Raw genomic sequence first — 16065 nt, 5'->3', positions numbered from 1 at the left:
GCACGGTTAAGTCGTTTTTTGAAAAGAAAAGCTGCAATTTCAACATGTTAAAGCATCCAGAATTATAGCCACGTTAATATCGTTTTAACCAAACCATTTGTAAATCCGTCAAGTTTTCAGCGAGATAAGAATATTTGTGTTCGTGCAGATCACCCACCTTACATCAGGTACCACAGAGCCGGCCAGAAAGCTTGCCTGTGACAAGATGGCCGCCGGTGATGACGTTAGAGACTCCGCCATAAGACATCTAGACTTTATTATGTCTATGCCAGTTAGTATTTTGAGCTCGGCCGCGCTACCGGAACGCCATCTAGTGGCTGTTGCCCCAAAAATATCAGAGTGTCGCCTTGGGTTATAAGCTCTGACTATATTCACTTTATAAGCTACCAAGACGTGTGAATCAACCGCGTTTGCAATGCAGTGCTTTTTGCAAAGCCTATGTAAGAAACATAACCAAGATGATGATACTGATGATGTCGATGATTATTATTATTAACTTAAGTTGTGATTACAAATTACTTTATTTGAATGTGTTTCAATGTATGTGCGTTCACGCGGCCTCGTAATTCCTGTAGTTACGAGATTCCTGCTTGTAAAAAGCGTTCACGTCCTCGTAGAGCTCGTAATTACAGCTTGTAAGCTGGGAGTTTTCTGAAAGCTCCCAGATGTACCACGTGGCTGCTATACCACCTGACCGCTGTAGATTCATTAGGCGTTGGTTGTGGTGCCATAGAAACGCATAATTCCCAGTCAAAGGACGTGAACAGCTCGATTTCGGTAAATACGAGGTGGCATGAATGCAGCATATTTTCATCCGCCCGGATGATAGAATGGACGTCATTAAGGACGTAAAAGAACCCGTGAACCGTTTTTTTAATCGGTTGAAACGAACTGTCCGAAAGAACCGGTTCACGGAACAAACTTCCCAACACTAGTTTGAAACATCGTTCATAAACTCTCAAAACAATTACAACAGGCGACGTACAGATGCGCACAGGCTCCCAATATCTTTTACATGGTACAGAGACGAGGCGTGTTCTCATTGGAGAATCAGTGATGCTGACACGAAAGTGAAACTAAAGGCGAAACAACGCTGGTTGGGTTCCATGAAATCACCGTTACTCAGCTATAAATCGATTTGGGCGGATACTGAAAAACATACTGCGGATACGGTTCCGTTCAGTGCGCAGTGAGAAGCATCATAAAGGGAAGACAGAGCATCGGCATCTTTCATCTCATCATACAGAAGATTCAGATTCAACGTAGGCCTATAGCTAAATTTAGTGTCATGTAAGTGAACTTTCTTTTATTTATTTGGTATTTATTCAAAAGCAAAATTTTTCAAAAACAAATATAATCGCAAATTATTATGAGAGATCAGTGCAAACATTTTCTTTAGTTTTTAGGTTTAGTTTAGTTTTCATTAGGCCATATGTTCATTCAAGACTTATTTACAATGTGATTTTTATTGACATTTAATTTTTAGCTACACATTCTAATTATGTGAATAATATCTGAAGAACTACACTGGAAATAACTGTTCCGATGAGACAAAAATTATTTTCCTTTAGGGGGCGCACGAGGGCTCGGAAAACCACATTCAAATGTCAGGACGTTTATGTCATTCCGTGGGGATTCTGACTCGTATTTAGACCAATGCGAGATCAGACCTGACCCATTCCTGCTCAGATAAATGTAGATGCTGTTTTATTAAAACACTATTTACCTGTTTCAATGTATTATTGCTGATATATAGTATTATTATTAATAATAAAATATTATAAGTTTTTCATATAATTCTACTATTATGATGTGGCAATGATGTCAAATGGCTAGATGAATGTGGGCAGTATATTGTTGCCACTATCATAAAAGTCTTAAATTTCAATAAGCCATGTACGATTGCAACTGCATATAATCAAATATGTATTTAATGAGCAAAATTTATTTCGTGATTTAATAAGACTTACAGTTGCAAGAAAAATAGGCTATGTGAACCACTTGCAGAATCTGTGAAAATGTAAATAATTATAATAAAATAAGAGAGATCATACAAAATGCATGTTATTTTTTATTTAGTACTGTCCTGAGTAAGATATTTTACATAATAGATGTTTACATTTAGTTCACAAGACAAAAAAATAGCTGAATTTATTAAATTCATGAATGGGATTTATAAATTCATAAATGTTTTTATGTTTTGTGATGGTTGTTCATGAGTCTCTTGTTTGTTCTGAGCAGTTAAACTGAGCTCTGTTCTTCAGAAAAATCCTCCAGCTCCTGCAGATTCATCAGCATTTTCTGCAAATTTGCATATTTTTCACCCCCCGGCTCTTAATGTATCGTGTTTCCTTCTGGAGCATCAGTGAATATTTGAACCTTTTTTAATAGTTGAGTTTGAGTCCCTCAGTTGTCCTCAGTGTGAAAACATGAATCTCAAAATCATACAGTCACTGCTGGAAAGGGTTCAAATATTCAAAAAATGCTTGAAAACTGATGAATCTGCAGGACCTGGAGGATTTTTCTGAAGAACAGAGCTCAGTTTAACTGCTCAGAACAAACAAGAGACTCATGAACAACCATCACAAAACATAAAAACAGTCGTAGATCATCAGGTAACCACACACAGTATTGAGAATCAATGGTTCACATACTTATGAATGGGGTCATTTTAATAAATTCAACTTTTTTTTTTTTTTTTGTCTTGTGAACTAAATGCAAACATCTTTTATGTAAAATATATCTTACTCGGGGCAGTACTAAATAAAACATAACATGCATTTTGTATGATCTCTCTTATTGTATTAAAATTATTCACATTTTCACAGATTCTGCAAGTGGTTCACTTACTTTTTCTTGCAACTATATGGTGCTATAATTATACTTTCAATCATACATACATACATTATTATACATATATTATTCATATACAAATAATCCAAGTCAGGGGTTCCCACTCTCATTCCTGGAGCCTCCCCAACACTGCATGTCATTGATCTTTACCCTTTCTAATCAATATGTTATCATACAAATATCATGCAAATAAATTAACTATTGTAATGAAATCATAACTCTTGTGAAATAATAAAGCATGTGAGTTTTAAGAACAGAATTAACTGGGTAAGAATCAGCAAGATGAACAGGTCAAGATGAACAGGACTTGCCAGGGAGCATTTCATACTATTTTTGTAGAGATAAAAATGAGGTTTTTAATGGCTAATTAACAAAGAATGTAAATGGTACAATATATTTTGAGAGTCCATGAAGAATTTTTTTTTCGAGTTTTGCATCTGCAGGTTTTTAAACATTGTTTATAGCAACCAAATTATTATTTTCCCCCTTTAGCAAACAGGAAGATCTAGAGAGAGCCAGCATGTCTAATTCCAGACTAATGCCTTCCCCCATTTGTTTGGTGGAGAATGTGAACGGATCGCTCTGCGTCTGTAAGGGTGCCATTGAGTTCCTGAGTAGAATCAAGGAGCCGGTGGTGGTGGTGTCTGTGGTGGGACTCTACCGTACGGGGAAGTCCTACCTCATGAACCGCCTGGCAGGACAACAGTCAGGTGAGAGAACTGTCTAAACACGCCAACTTAATGTGTGAATATTAGCTACATCATGCTAATAATAATAATAAAACTGTAATTGTCTCAGGCTTTGCTCTCGGTAACACTATTGAGTCGAAAACCAAAGGCATCTGGATGTGGTGTGTCCCTCACCCCTATAAAGAAGGACACACTCTGGTGCTGCTGGACACAGAGGGACTCGGTGATGTGGACAAGGTGAGAACAAAGAGCTGTGGACTTATTAATATTGTTATATGGTGGATTCTTTGATTTTAAAGACACTGTGTTTCAGGGAGACTCTAAGAATGACGGCTGGATCTTCTGTCTGGCTGTTCTGCTCAGCAGCACTCTGGTGTACAACAGCCGCGGCACCATCGATAATGATGCAGTGGAGAAGCTGCAGTATCCTTTAACTTGCAACGTAACCCTCTTCCTTTTTCAAATTTACAAACATACACTTTGTAAGATGCTGTTATTTCTCAATGTGCTGCAGCTATGTTAGTGAGCTCGCTGAAAAGATCAAAATTGAATCAGCAGAAGCAGCAGAAGAGGAAGAAGAAGATTCAAAATACGTGATTTTCTTCCCATCATTCATCTGGGTGGTTAGAGATTTCACCTTGAAACTGGTAATTGATGGAAAGAAAGTGACTGAGGACGAGTACCTTGAGTTTGCCCTCCAGCTGAAGAAAGGTATTTTAGATAGACATACTGTAAACATCAAACACCAGTATGTGAATGTAAATTAATAGTCAGTAAATATTAACAACAACAACAAAAAATTTTGACACAATCTTCTTTGGTAAAACTTGCAATTTTCTCCTAGGTGTAAATAAGAAAATCAGCGAGTACAACCTGCCCCGTCAATGCATCCGAACCTATTTCCCATCCCGGAACTGTTTCGTGTTCCCATCTCCAGCCTCGCCTGAAAACATGACACGCTTAGAAAGCTTGGAAGAACGGGACCTTGTACCAGATTTTCTGGAGGTCACAGATCGTTTTTGTGATCACGTTTTTCACAAGAGTTTTGTGAAAACACTGAAAGGAGGACACAAAGTTACTGGCAAATGTGAGTGTTTTACCCAATAATTTAATTTATTGGGACATTTTAGTGTTCAGAGTGCGAACTTCTGACCCATATGCCTTTATACCCCAGTTTCACAGACAAGGATTAAGCCTAGTCCCAGACTAAAATGCATGATTGAACTGTTTTAACTAAAAGCAACTTTGTACTGACATGTCTTAAAATATGACAGTACTGGCACACAAGTAATGTTTTTTCTAAGGCATATTTATAAAAGCAACTTTACTGTCCTAATTGAACTAAGGCCTGGCTTAATCTAAACTCTGTCTGTGAAACCAGGTCTACATTTAAAAAGGTATACTAATGTGTTTGTGTGTGTTGTTAGTGTTCGGGAATCTGGTGCAGATTTATGTGGATACAATCAGCAGTGGGAAGGTGCCCTGTCTGGACAATGCAGTGGTTACTCTGGCAAATCTGGAGAACCAGGCAGCTGTTCAAGAAGCTTTCAAAGTGTATCAGAGTGGGATGGAAGAGGTAAGACACACTAAATTTCATATATTTAGTCAGTGCTGTTACAGCAAACTGGACTTTACTTATCTAAAGCTGCCTGTTAATATAATGATTTGATTAATATAATGTTAAATTATACATACAGGTCACTTACAGCAGGCAACAGTTTAAAACATCATGCATCAAGCATCCATTTAACATGATAATATTTAGTAAATAAATAAAGCTCTGGATGTATCAAATTCACAGTTATTCTTCTTTCCTTTTTTCTAATTTTAATTCTAACATTCTAACTTTAATTTGTTACCTCCATTCAGTGACGAAGCATGCTGTTCTTTGCAGGTGAAGAATAAGTTCCCAGTAAGCGTGGATGATATTTCCTCAGAGCACCAGAAGTTCAGCAGTCTGGCCACCGCCGAGTTCATGAAACGCTCCTTTAAAGATGAAAAAGGAGAATACCTAACAAAACTGGTGGTGAGTTTCACATGCACAATTATGTGCACACTTATAATAATGCAGCTATATTCTTAAATATGCAAAAGCCTCTTAACTGAATCATTATGCATTATTTTAAATTATATTTAGTTTAAGTATTTAAATATTGTCCTTGTGTGTGTGGGAAAAAAAATATCTTTTTATTTTAGGAAAGTTAGAGGGGGACAAATACGGTTATTTATTCCTTAACTAATAACTCAGCTAGTATAACAGACTTTTCCCAGTGTTTATATGTGTTGTACATATGTTGTATGTGTGTGTATGTTTAGGAAAACATAGATGTACACAATGTAGGCCTTTGGAAAGAGAATGAGATGGCGTCAGAGAGAAAGTGCAGAGATCTGCTGAAGAATCTGTTCTCTGACATGAATAACCGGCTGCAGAATGGAGAGTACAGTCAGTCTGGAGGATATGAACTCTACTGCAGAGACAGAGACGCCATCGTTGAGCAGTACCGCAGAGAACCCAACAAAGGTGTATCGGTGAGGACACGTTCTGTCTGTGTGTTTTTATGAAATGGTTCTTTGAGTACACATAGGGTTATGAGTATTTCTATAAATGTGATCTGTATTATGCAGGCTGAGGCTGTGCTGAATGAGTTTCTGAATGAGCGAGGAGCTGAAGCAAACAGCATCCTCTACACAGACAAAAAACTCACTGAAAACGACAGAAAGATTCAAGGTAAATCTTTATCAACCTCATGAATATTTGTAATTCATTAGGTTATTTTATCCTGGAGCATTTGTAATGGAAAAAATGCATATGAAATGGAAACCAAACTCAAATTGTTGCTTAAGAGCATCTATAAGGAGGAGTTCAGATTTTGGAGGTTTGGTATTATAATCATGTTTCTCATTTCTCTCTTTTTATCTTGACTGACAGAGGAGAAGGAGAAGAATGCCCTGCTGGAGCAGAAGTGCAAAGAGGAAGAGGAGAAATGCATTGAGAGTGAACGAATGAGGGTGGCAGAAAAAGAGCGGCAGGAGGACCGAATGAGGCAGATGAAGGAGAAGTTCAAACAGGAGATGGAGCAGCAGCAGCAGGAGATGGACAGAGCCATTGAGAGCAAACTGAAGGAGCGGGAGGAGTTGCTAAACAAAGGCTTTAGGGAGAAAGCTAATCTTATGGATGAAGAGATAAAGAATCTTAAAAAAGAAAAGGAAGAGAAAGAGAAAAGTTCTGGTGGTTTTATGAAGGAATTTGTGATGCCTGTTGTTGGAGCTGTTTCAGACATCCTTCCTACCATCCTCCAATACAAGGTGATGATGAAAGGACTCAAGAAATAATAAATAACCCTTTCATGCAAATCACTGTTATTTTACAAATGGATTAATTTATAGTTATAGCTTATGAAACACAATCATCTGTAGGTTCTTCTTTAATAAGATTATATTTAGCTTATTACCGAGTAATGTCCTAATTCTCATTCTTACAGTATACTGTACACAAATATTATGTAGTCTACAGTGTTGCTGGTGATTGGAAAAGTCATAGATTTAAGCATGTAGTTAGACACAAGTTTGCCTGTATTTAGTAGACCTTCATTTTACATGCCGTTTGTGTTTGAACCAAGCAAATAAATATAGTATTCAATAGGATAAAAACAAATTATTGTCATGGTTTTTGCAACAAAATACATTTTATTATGTCCTGAAAGCGCATACTCTCTCCCACTCTCTCTCTCTTTCTCTCAAACTCACACACACTCGCACAGAAACGTGTTGTTTGCTCTATATGCAATTCTTGAGGTAGATAAACTTACAGCCATGCTGAGCATCTTGTTCATGTAGGACTTCAGGGCCAATTCCACTGCTTAGACATTCTGGATCTTAGCCAGAGACACGACTGCATTCTCCAGACATGGAACCTTCCCGCTGCGGATCGCCTCTATGTAAAACTCAGCAAGATTCCCCGGAGCTGTCAGGAAACACTCCATAGTTCAGTAAGTAATTTGTATTTGTTTATTATACACAGTCCATTGATCATTGGTTCTCAAAAGAGATTCAAAACTTTTATAAATTTGTTCTCTATAAAGGTTTCTAAGGTGGTACACACGTGTTCCAGTAATAGTACGGCCTCCACTGACTACTTTAGGCTCTGCATTGTCGTAAATGTCTGCTCAAGGAACTCTGAATCCAGTTCTTCCTCAGTCAGTTCCTCCATTCTCCTCATGTTTTGTGTACTAGCTGGCCAAGGGAACACAAAAAGCACTTCCTCACTGCAAAGAAATGGAGCAGACAGAGGCGGGGCAGGTTATACCGCTCATTCTGAGCTGAGCTACCAAAAATAAGATAATTATTAATAACAAAAAATATAATAATGTATAGGCTAAATAAATAATTTGGAGATGGCACTCTAGCAACAAATGAGTTGATGTGCTCTGCAAACTCAAATAGTTTAAGTGGCTTTTAGTGCAGTCAGAAAAAGACTGTCACTTTCTTTCGACTTCTAACATCGATGAGTTGATAACTGTCCTTCTACTAGAGAGTAACATAATGGGCAAGTCCGAAACAAGAAAAAAAAAAAAAAAAAGCACTTCGCAGGCGAATGCTAATCCTGCTATCAAATCAATCATGAAATGCTGCAAGTTTCCAGAAATCTTGTTACAGATAATCTACATGATTACGTCAAGACAGACCTGCATTCAATTTCTGATGAATTCATGTTATGCGAGGAGGAATTTCTGACATTTGTAGACATGCCATGGAAATGGAAAACTGAACGTTCTGACTACACTATAAGAAGAACACTGCTGGCAGCAATTAGCAAGTAAGTTGCTGTGTTCTATTCCACAGTATGCTTAATCACAGTAACTTAAATGTTACTGTAATAATAAACACAGTAACAAAATAATAACTGTAAATCAAATCACAGTAACTTTTTTTTTACTGTGTTTCTTATTTCAGTAAAATTACTGTATAATAATAAAAACAATAACAAAATAGTTACTGTGATTACATTCACAGTATGCATACTGTGGAATAGAACACAACAACTTACTTGCTAATTGCTGCCAGTGAGTTACCGTACATTTCACAGTATTTTATTATTACTGCTGTATTTTTTTTATCACAGCAAATATAAGATAACTGTAAACTGTTTTTATTGTGTACTATAAAATGAAGACTTGATTTTTGTCACAAAATGACATTTATTTTAAACATTTTAAATGTGAAAATACATAGGCATAAAATATTTTACATTATATACACATTTATAGGCTATACATTTTTTATTATTTGGTATACAACACTCCTAAACATACAAATCCATCATCTTTGTTGAAGTTGAATTAAAATTTCCAGATACAATTGGAAATGAATAAAACAAAGTATAAATAATATAAAAACTGTAGAATTTGAAGCGTCAAAATCTTTAATACCAACTTTATTCCTGAATGGGAAAGTTCCTTCTGGGCTAGAGTCATTTCCTGCAGTGGAACAAATTAGTCATTAATGTAGGCAACTAAAGGCAAGACTAGTGGCTTGATGACAATGTATACAAGTTGGTCTGGCTAAATTAAATAATCCAGTCAACATTAATATTACTATGTTGACCATATTAACTGTTGACATTATAATGAGTGGGTCTTTACCCACCTCGTTTGTCAGTGTATTATAGTCTTGTGTTTTCAGTTAATCTTTGTCCGGTATGGTTCTATGTGTGGTTGTGTCTTGTGTCTGCCAGTTTGTTCTACCCTTTATCTTCCTCTTTGTGCATATACATACAACCAAGCTGTAACATTAATACATTTACTATAAATTTAAACACTTTTTATTTTCAATTATTGCATAATGGCTACATTATATTACATTATATTGTATTATATTAACATGTATGCTGTCTTCATTGTTTTTGGTTCTTCCCTGTTGGACCTAGTTTCTCAGTCTGTTTGATTAATCATTCTGTTCACCTGTTGTCTCATTAATTATCTTATTAGGTCCCTTTGTTTGTTCATGCTTATAAGCCCTCAGTTTTCCCTTAGTCTTCCTCAGTTCTAATGACAGATAGCATTTACTTTTTATTCCTGTTTTCTAAGCATTCATCATTAAAGTCTGTCCTTGAAAGTTTTCTCATCTTTGTGACTTTCCTTACCACGCATTGTAACATTTATACTATATTATTGTCACTCAATGGGTGTGTGTGCCGGCAGACAGAAAAATACTATTGCAGCATTGAATATAAATCCAATACCAAGTTAAATAAATTCCCCAAAGACAAGACAATTCACTAAACCGACAGAGTGACACACCTTAACATAATCGTAATACCAAACAGAGAATGGAGACAAGGCACAACTTAACTAGTTAATAGAAACGAGACTAATTAATCTAACACAGCTGAAAGCAAATTAACTAATGACAGTTACTATAAAAAAATGAAAAGCATGTTGCTATATGTCATGTAGATTATTTTACACTAAACTTGTGGCCTTGAGAACATATGAACTTGAGATCATGACAACACATCGATTGGTCACAACACAACGATGTACGTAGTTTGTCATATCCATTTTGTATCAATGAAGTTCCATATCGATCAAGTTCCCGAACAAAACTCGTTGAACCAGTCACCATATATTATAATGCTCACAATGCTTCCACAAGGCATGAATTCACTTAAAAAAACTAGCATCTATTCTATGTAGCTGCTGTATTTTTCCTGGCAGAGAAGCTCAGAAAAACATGATCCTTTGAAAAATGTTGTACTGTTTAAAATCCTTAACTGTTGCTGCATTTTACTTCAGCCTGCTTCGTTATTTGATTCATCATGCCATAGCTAGAAAAACAAGAAGAAACGGCTAGCGCACTTTGCTAACACACATGCATGCGCATAGAGTTCACTTTTATCTAGCAATGTTACTCCACCAAACTAATGACGTTATCAAATATTGACAGATAAAAAAATGTTTACATGACCAAACAGTTATGTTTGTAATGATATGGCTTACTAGTGCTGCTCTCTGCATCTCTCTCCTGGCGCACTCCTAAACACAGGTGAATTTACATGAGGACGCCTTGGTAAATTAACCTAACATTGCAAAATATGAGAAAAGTTACCTTGTTGAAGACAAATCCTAAAGAAATTGAGGAATCTCCTCAGTTTCTGCTGCTGAAAAAAGCCCTGCTCAAAATTTCTTTATTGTGATTCACAGCAAAAAATAAAATTTACTGTAGAATTTACCCACCATTAAAATTTAACCATGATGCTTTGCAGACTTACAGCAACATGCCGTGTACAGGTTCTACAGTAAGGATTTGTTCATTTTACAGTAATAATGCTGTGAAAACTACAGAAATTTGTTACAGTATACTGTTTGTGTATTTATGTGTAAAACATTTACTGAGTGCACCTTTTAGACTTATTTCATCATTACAATCTCAAGACAGTTACTTCACTTTAAAATCATTTACTTTGTGCCCCACAAAATATAGTGATAATAATGATATATTTAATATAAGTGTATGAAATGGATTTTGATGAATTTGAGTATCAATTAGTTAAGAGCACAAATATTAGCATCAGACCCTTTTTTTCTTATAGGTCTATTTCATTTTTAATAGGCTATGCTAATTATATTCGCCATTTACAATTGTTTGTTATCAGCATGTAACTGCACATGAGAAAGACTTCCAGCAGTTTCTCTCACTGACTGTTGTCCTGCCAGGCGGTTCATAATATAGGCACCACCACCACAGGCTCCTTGATCCCTTAACACACCGCTTTCCCTTATCATCATTTTCAATGAGACACACCGGAGCGGACATGGACCGCCACACGCCATTAGCGACGATATTTGTTATTTTAACAGCAGAAGCGACTAATTTCTGAACTGCACAAACCCACCCGGCTCCCCCCTTGATTAAATCTGTTATTCTGTCTGAGTCATAACCAGACACGTTCTCTTAGTAAATGATACTGCAACGAGTGAAAGTGAAAGTATGCATCACTTGGATGGGTTCAATTCGCTTTTATAGTACAGGCATTTTGCATGTAAAATATGTCTTAAACAATTGCATTCAGTCATATGGAGCTCATTTATTAAAGTAAAAGGCAGACTGTCAAACACTGGGTAGCAGGGCTGGACTGAGGCTAAAATTCGGCCCTAGACTAACCCAGACCATGCGGCCCATTTTTGCTGGGGTTAGGGCCTTAAATTGGAGTAAATAAATGAATAAATAAAACGAGGACAGCGACAAATAATGATGGATATTATTGACAAATAATTAAAATTGTAAACAAACTTAATATTGCATTTTTGTCACATAGAATTTCACTTTGGCAGCAAAGCACTTTTTTTTTTTATGCCGTTAAGTACATTTAATGCTATTAAATCCTATCATTTACTCACTCTTATGTCGTTCCAAACCTGTATGACTTTCTCTCTTCTGTAAAACACAAAAGAAGATATTCTGAAGAATGTTGTCAACCAAACCATTTTGGTTAAGCTACCCTTGACTCCAATTATTTTATTTATGCTACACAGAAAGAAAGTAATTTATGTTTGTAATGACATTAGGGTCAATAAATTATGACATTTTGGGTTGAACTACCCCTTTAAAACAATAACATTTTTAAAGAGTTAAATAAATTAGGTGTTAAGACACTCGTAACCGTGCGATATGGCTGTATCTCAGTACGCTGTGATTACCTGCGGCCTCGTGCCTACGGACGAATCTGATATACAGCCATATCGCACGGCTACTCGTGTGATATTGCTCATATATATGTGTATGTGTGTGTGTGTATATATATATATATATATATATATATATATATATATATATATATATATATATATGTGTATGTGTGTATATATATATACATATATATATATATATATATACATATACATACATATATATATATATATATATACATATACATACATACATATATATATATATATATATATATATATATATATATATATATATATATATATATATATATATATATATATATATATATATATATATATATATATATATATATATATATATATAACAACAGAGACACGGAGGCAGAGATAATAACAATCCGGGTAAGTTTATTTCACAATAAGCAGAGCACTGGGTGATAAATAGCAGGTAATGGGAAGATGAGAGATGAAGAGAGTATAATACTGTCCTGATTCTGTCTTGCAGATGCTGATGATGGAAGGAACTGACGGAGACACTCACACACACACACACACAGGCAGGTAAGTACACACGAGGAGCAGGAGACAAGGGAGCTGGAGGAGACGTCTGGAGCAGGTAGATATGGCGTTGGGAGTCCTTAAGGTAAGCATACATTCTAGGTAGTGCAAACGAGACCGGACAGTGAGTGTGTGTGAGTGTGGTGTCTTTATACTGGTGCTGATTGTGGTGCTGATGAGTCACAGGTGGCGGTGATCAGTATGCTGGTGATTGAGTGCGTGGGTAAGGGAGTGAGGTGGAACCTGATGTGTCTGTGACAGTACCCCCCCTCCCACGGCCTGCTCCTGAGGGCCGCGGACCCCGACGTCGTGGTGGTCTTCCTCTCGGGCGTGGGGCAGGTCTGTCTGGGTGATTGGCGTGGAAGTTCTGTAACAGGATAGGATCAAGGATATCATTCTTGGGAACCCATGAGCGTTCTTCGGGGCCATAGCCTTCCCAGTCGACGAGGTATTCGAGCTGACCACCACGGCGCCGGGAATCCAGGATTTCATGAACCACGTAAGCGGTGCCGTCCTCCAGGATGAGTGGAAGGGGGGGCTCGGCGGCTGCCACGTCAGGTTCTGTGGAGGGAACAACAGAAGGGTGGTGAGGCTTAAGCAGTGACACATGGAATGTGGGGTGGATTCTACTATACTGTGCTGGGAGTTGAAGACGGTAGGTGACGGGGTTGATCTGCCGGATGATGGTGAACGGGCCAATGAAGCGGGGACTCAGCTTCTTGCAGGGCAGACGCATCCTGATGTCCCTGGTGGACAGCCAGACCTTCTGCCCCGGTTGGTATACTGGAGCTTCGGAGCGCCGAAGGTCGGCTGTCGCCTTGCGTCTGCGCAGGGCTCTCTGCAGTTGGTGATGAGCTGAGTCTCAAACCCTCTCGCTCTCCCGGAACCAGTAGTCGACTGCGGGGACGTTGGAAGGTTCCCCATCCCAGGGGAACAGTGGGGGTTGGTAGCCGAAGTTGTGGCTTGGCGGAGGGAGTTCTGTGCGTACTCGGCCCAACCCAGATACTGGTTCCAGGAGTTCTGGTGGCCGTGACAGAAGGTACGCAGGAAGCGGCCTATCTCCTGGATCTTGCGTTCCGTCTGCCTGTTCGACTGAGGATGGTATCCCGATGATAGGCTGACGGTCACACCCAGGAGCGAGAAGAAGGCTTTCCAGACGTGGGAGACGAATTGGGGTCCTCTGTCGGAGACTATATCTTCAGGTATTCCATAATGACGAAAGACGTGATTAAACATTAACTCAGCAGTTGCCATAGCGGTAGGTAGACCCTCCAGGGGTATCAGACGGCAGGACTTCGAGAAGCAGTCTACCACCATCAGGATGCATGTGTTACCGTCAGACTCAGGGAGATCTGTGACGAAGTCCACTCCCAGGTGTGACCAGGGTCTCTCAGGAACGGGCAGAGGTAGGAGCTTGCCGGTGGGAAGATGGCGTGGGCTCTTGGAGATGGCGCACTCCCTGCAGCCCTGCACGTACCTTCTGACATCGTTGGCCATGTTGGGCCACCAGAAGCATTGTTTGAGCAACGAGAGGGTCTCATTGACCCCCGGGTGACCAGTGCCAAGTGAAGAGTGGGAGTGCAGTGCGACGTGCCCGTGTGACGTATTGCAAGCCTTGGGGGCAACCTGGCTGAGTGCGTGTGGAGGCATTGGAGGAGGGAATGGTTTCTTCGGACCACTGGATGGGGTTCACGAAGATGGACTCCGACAGGATTGTTTCAGGATCTTCAGGCTTTTCATCAGGAGAATGGAGGCGAGACAGGGCGTCGGCTTTGGTATTTTTTGAACCAGGACGGTAGGAGATAGAGAAATTAAACCTTGAGAAAACCATGGCCCAGCGAGCTTGGCGCGGGTTGAGTCTATTGGCAGCCTTCAGATATTCAAGGTTCTTATGATCAGTGAGGACTTGGAAAGGATGAGTAGCCCCCTCCAACCAATGCCTCCACTCCTCGAGGGCAAGCTTGACGGCCAGGAGTTCGCGGTCACCAATGTCGTAGTTGACCTCAGCCGGGTTGAGCTTGCGGGAGAAGAAGGCCCATGGATGGAGCCTACTTGGTGTCCCCTGCTGCTGTGAGAGGACCGCTCCCACTCCTGTGGTGGAGGCGTCCACTTCAACGACGAATGGGAGTTCTGGATTGGGATGGACGAGGAGGGGAGCGGTGGTGAAGGCTCTTTTCAGGGTCTCGAAGGCGTTGGTGGCTTGTTGGGACCAGGACAGAGACTTGGGCTGATTACGGAATAGGTTGGTTAATGGACTGTCGATGGTGCTGTAGTTCTTGATAAACCGGCGGTAGAGGTTGGAGAAACCTAGGAAACGTTGGAGTTCTTTGATTGAAGATGGAATGGGCCAGGACTGAATAGCGGAGACCTTCCCCTCGTCCATCCGGATGCCACTGTGATCTATTACGTACCCCAGGAACTGGACAGAGGGCTGGTGAAAGGACGTCCGCAACGTGGTGGCGATGTTCAGCCAAGCTCCGGGAGTAGATGAGGATGTCATCAATATATACCAGAACGAACTTGTGTAGAAACTCCCGGAGCACCTCGTGTATGAAGTCCTGGAATACGGAGGGGGCGTTGACCAGGCCATACGGCATGACGAGATACTCGTAGTGTCCGGTGGGCGTGACAAAGGCGGTCTTCCACTCGTCCCCCTCGCGTATCCGGATGAGGTTGTACGCGCTGCGGAGGTCCAGCTTAGTGAACACAGTGGCACCACGGAGATGTTCCAGGGCCGCTGGGACGAGGGGAAGCGGGTAGCGGGTAGCGGAATTTGACGGTGATTTTGTTGAGGGCACGGTAATCAATGCAGGGCCTCAAGCCTCCGTCCTTCTTAGCCACAAAAAAGAAGCTTGAAGCAGCAGGGGAAGTAGACGGGCGGATGTAACCTTGGTTGAGGGCCTCTTTGATGTATTCCTCCATGGCCTTCTCCTCCGGTATTGAAAAGGGGTAGATGCGTCCCCTGGGCACTGGTTCACCCGGTAGCAGATCGATGGCACAGTCCCATGGCCGGTGTGGAGGAAGCTTGGAGGCGCGTTGCGGGCAGAAAACGTCACTGAAGGGGGCGTAGTCCGGGGGAACATCCACGGAGCGTTTCTCGACGGGGCTTTCAATAGAGGTTGCGTTCATGGAGAGAGATTCGGAGAGTGGAGACCTTGGAACAGGAAGCGTTGGGAAGCAATCTGGGAAGCAGTGGTCGCCCCACTTCAGGACTTCGCCCATGCGCCAGGAGATGGTGGGATTATGTCGCTCGAGCCACGGGCGCCCCAGAACCA

General features: G+C 40.1%; 2 protein-coding genes across 2 annotated transcripts in view; one reads left to right on the top strand and one right to left on the bottom strand.

Annotated features, from left to right (window-relative positions):
- LOC137002688 (guanylate-binding protein 1-like) overlaps positions 1-16065 on the bottom strand; it is a 123653-nt gene that overhangs the window by 24490 nt on the left and 83098 nt on the right. The gene's annotated exons all lie outside the window — the stretch shown is intronic.
- Positions 708-7204, top strand: LOC137002701 (guanylate-binding protein 1-like). Its single transcript, XM_067362529.1, has 11 exons — positions 708-1290; positions 3346-3563; positions 3652-3779; positions 3856-3965; positions 4057-4253; positions 4387-4629; positions 4970-5118; positions 5437-5568; positions 5859-6071; positions 6168-6270; positions 6472-7204. The coding sequence occupies exons 2-11, from the start codon at positions 3374-3376 to the stop codon at positions 6873-6875; spliced, it is 1869 nt and encodes a 622-aa protein (XP_067218630.1). The 5' UTR covers positions 708-1290; positions 3346-3373; the 3' UTR covers positions 6876-7204.

Source organism: Chanodichthys erythropterus, chromosome 16 (assembly GCF_024489055.1).
Source record: "Chanodichthys erythropterus isolate Z2021 chromosome 16, ASM2448905v1, whole genome shotgun sequence".
NCBI classification, from domain to species: Eukaryota; Metazoa; Chordata; class Actinopteri; order Cypriniformes; family Xenocyprididae; genus Chanodichthys; species Chanodichthys erythropterus.
This window is presented reverse-complemented; position numbering and strand designations above follow the sequence as displayed.

Bases quoted from the DNA above. Each gene is read 5' to 3' on its own strand.
- LOC137002701 (XM_067362529.1), top strand. From the start codon at position 3,374: ATGTCTAATTCCAGACTAATGCCTTCCCCCATTTGTTTGGTGGAGAAT. The intron at 4,630-4,969 runs GTGAGTGTTTTA...GTGTGTTGTTAG, and splicing joins ACACAAAGTTACTGGCAAAT to TGTTCGGGAATCTGGTGCAG. The intron at 6,271-6,471 runs GTAAATCTTTAT...CTTGACTGACAG, and splicing joins AAACGACAGAAAGATTCAAG to AGGAGAAGGAGAAGAATGCC.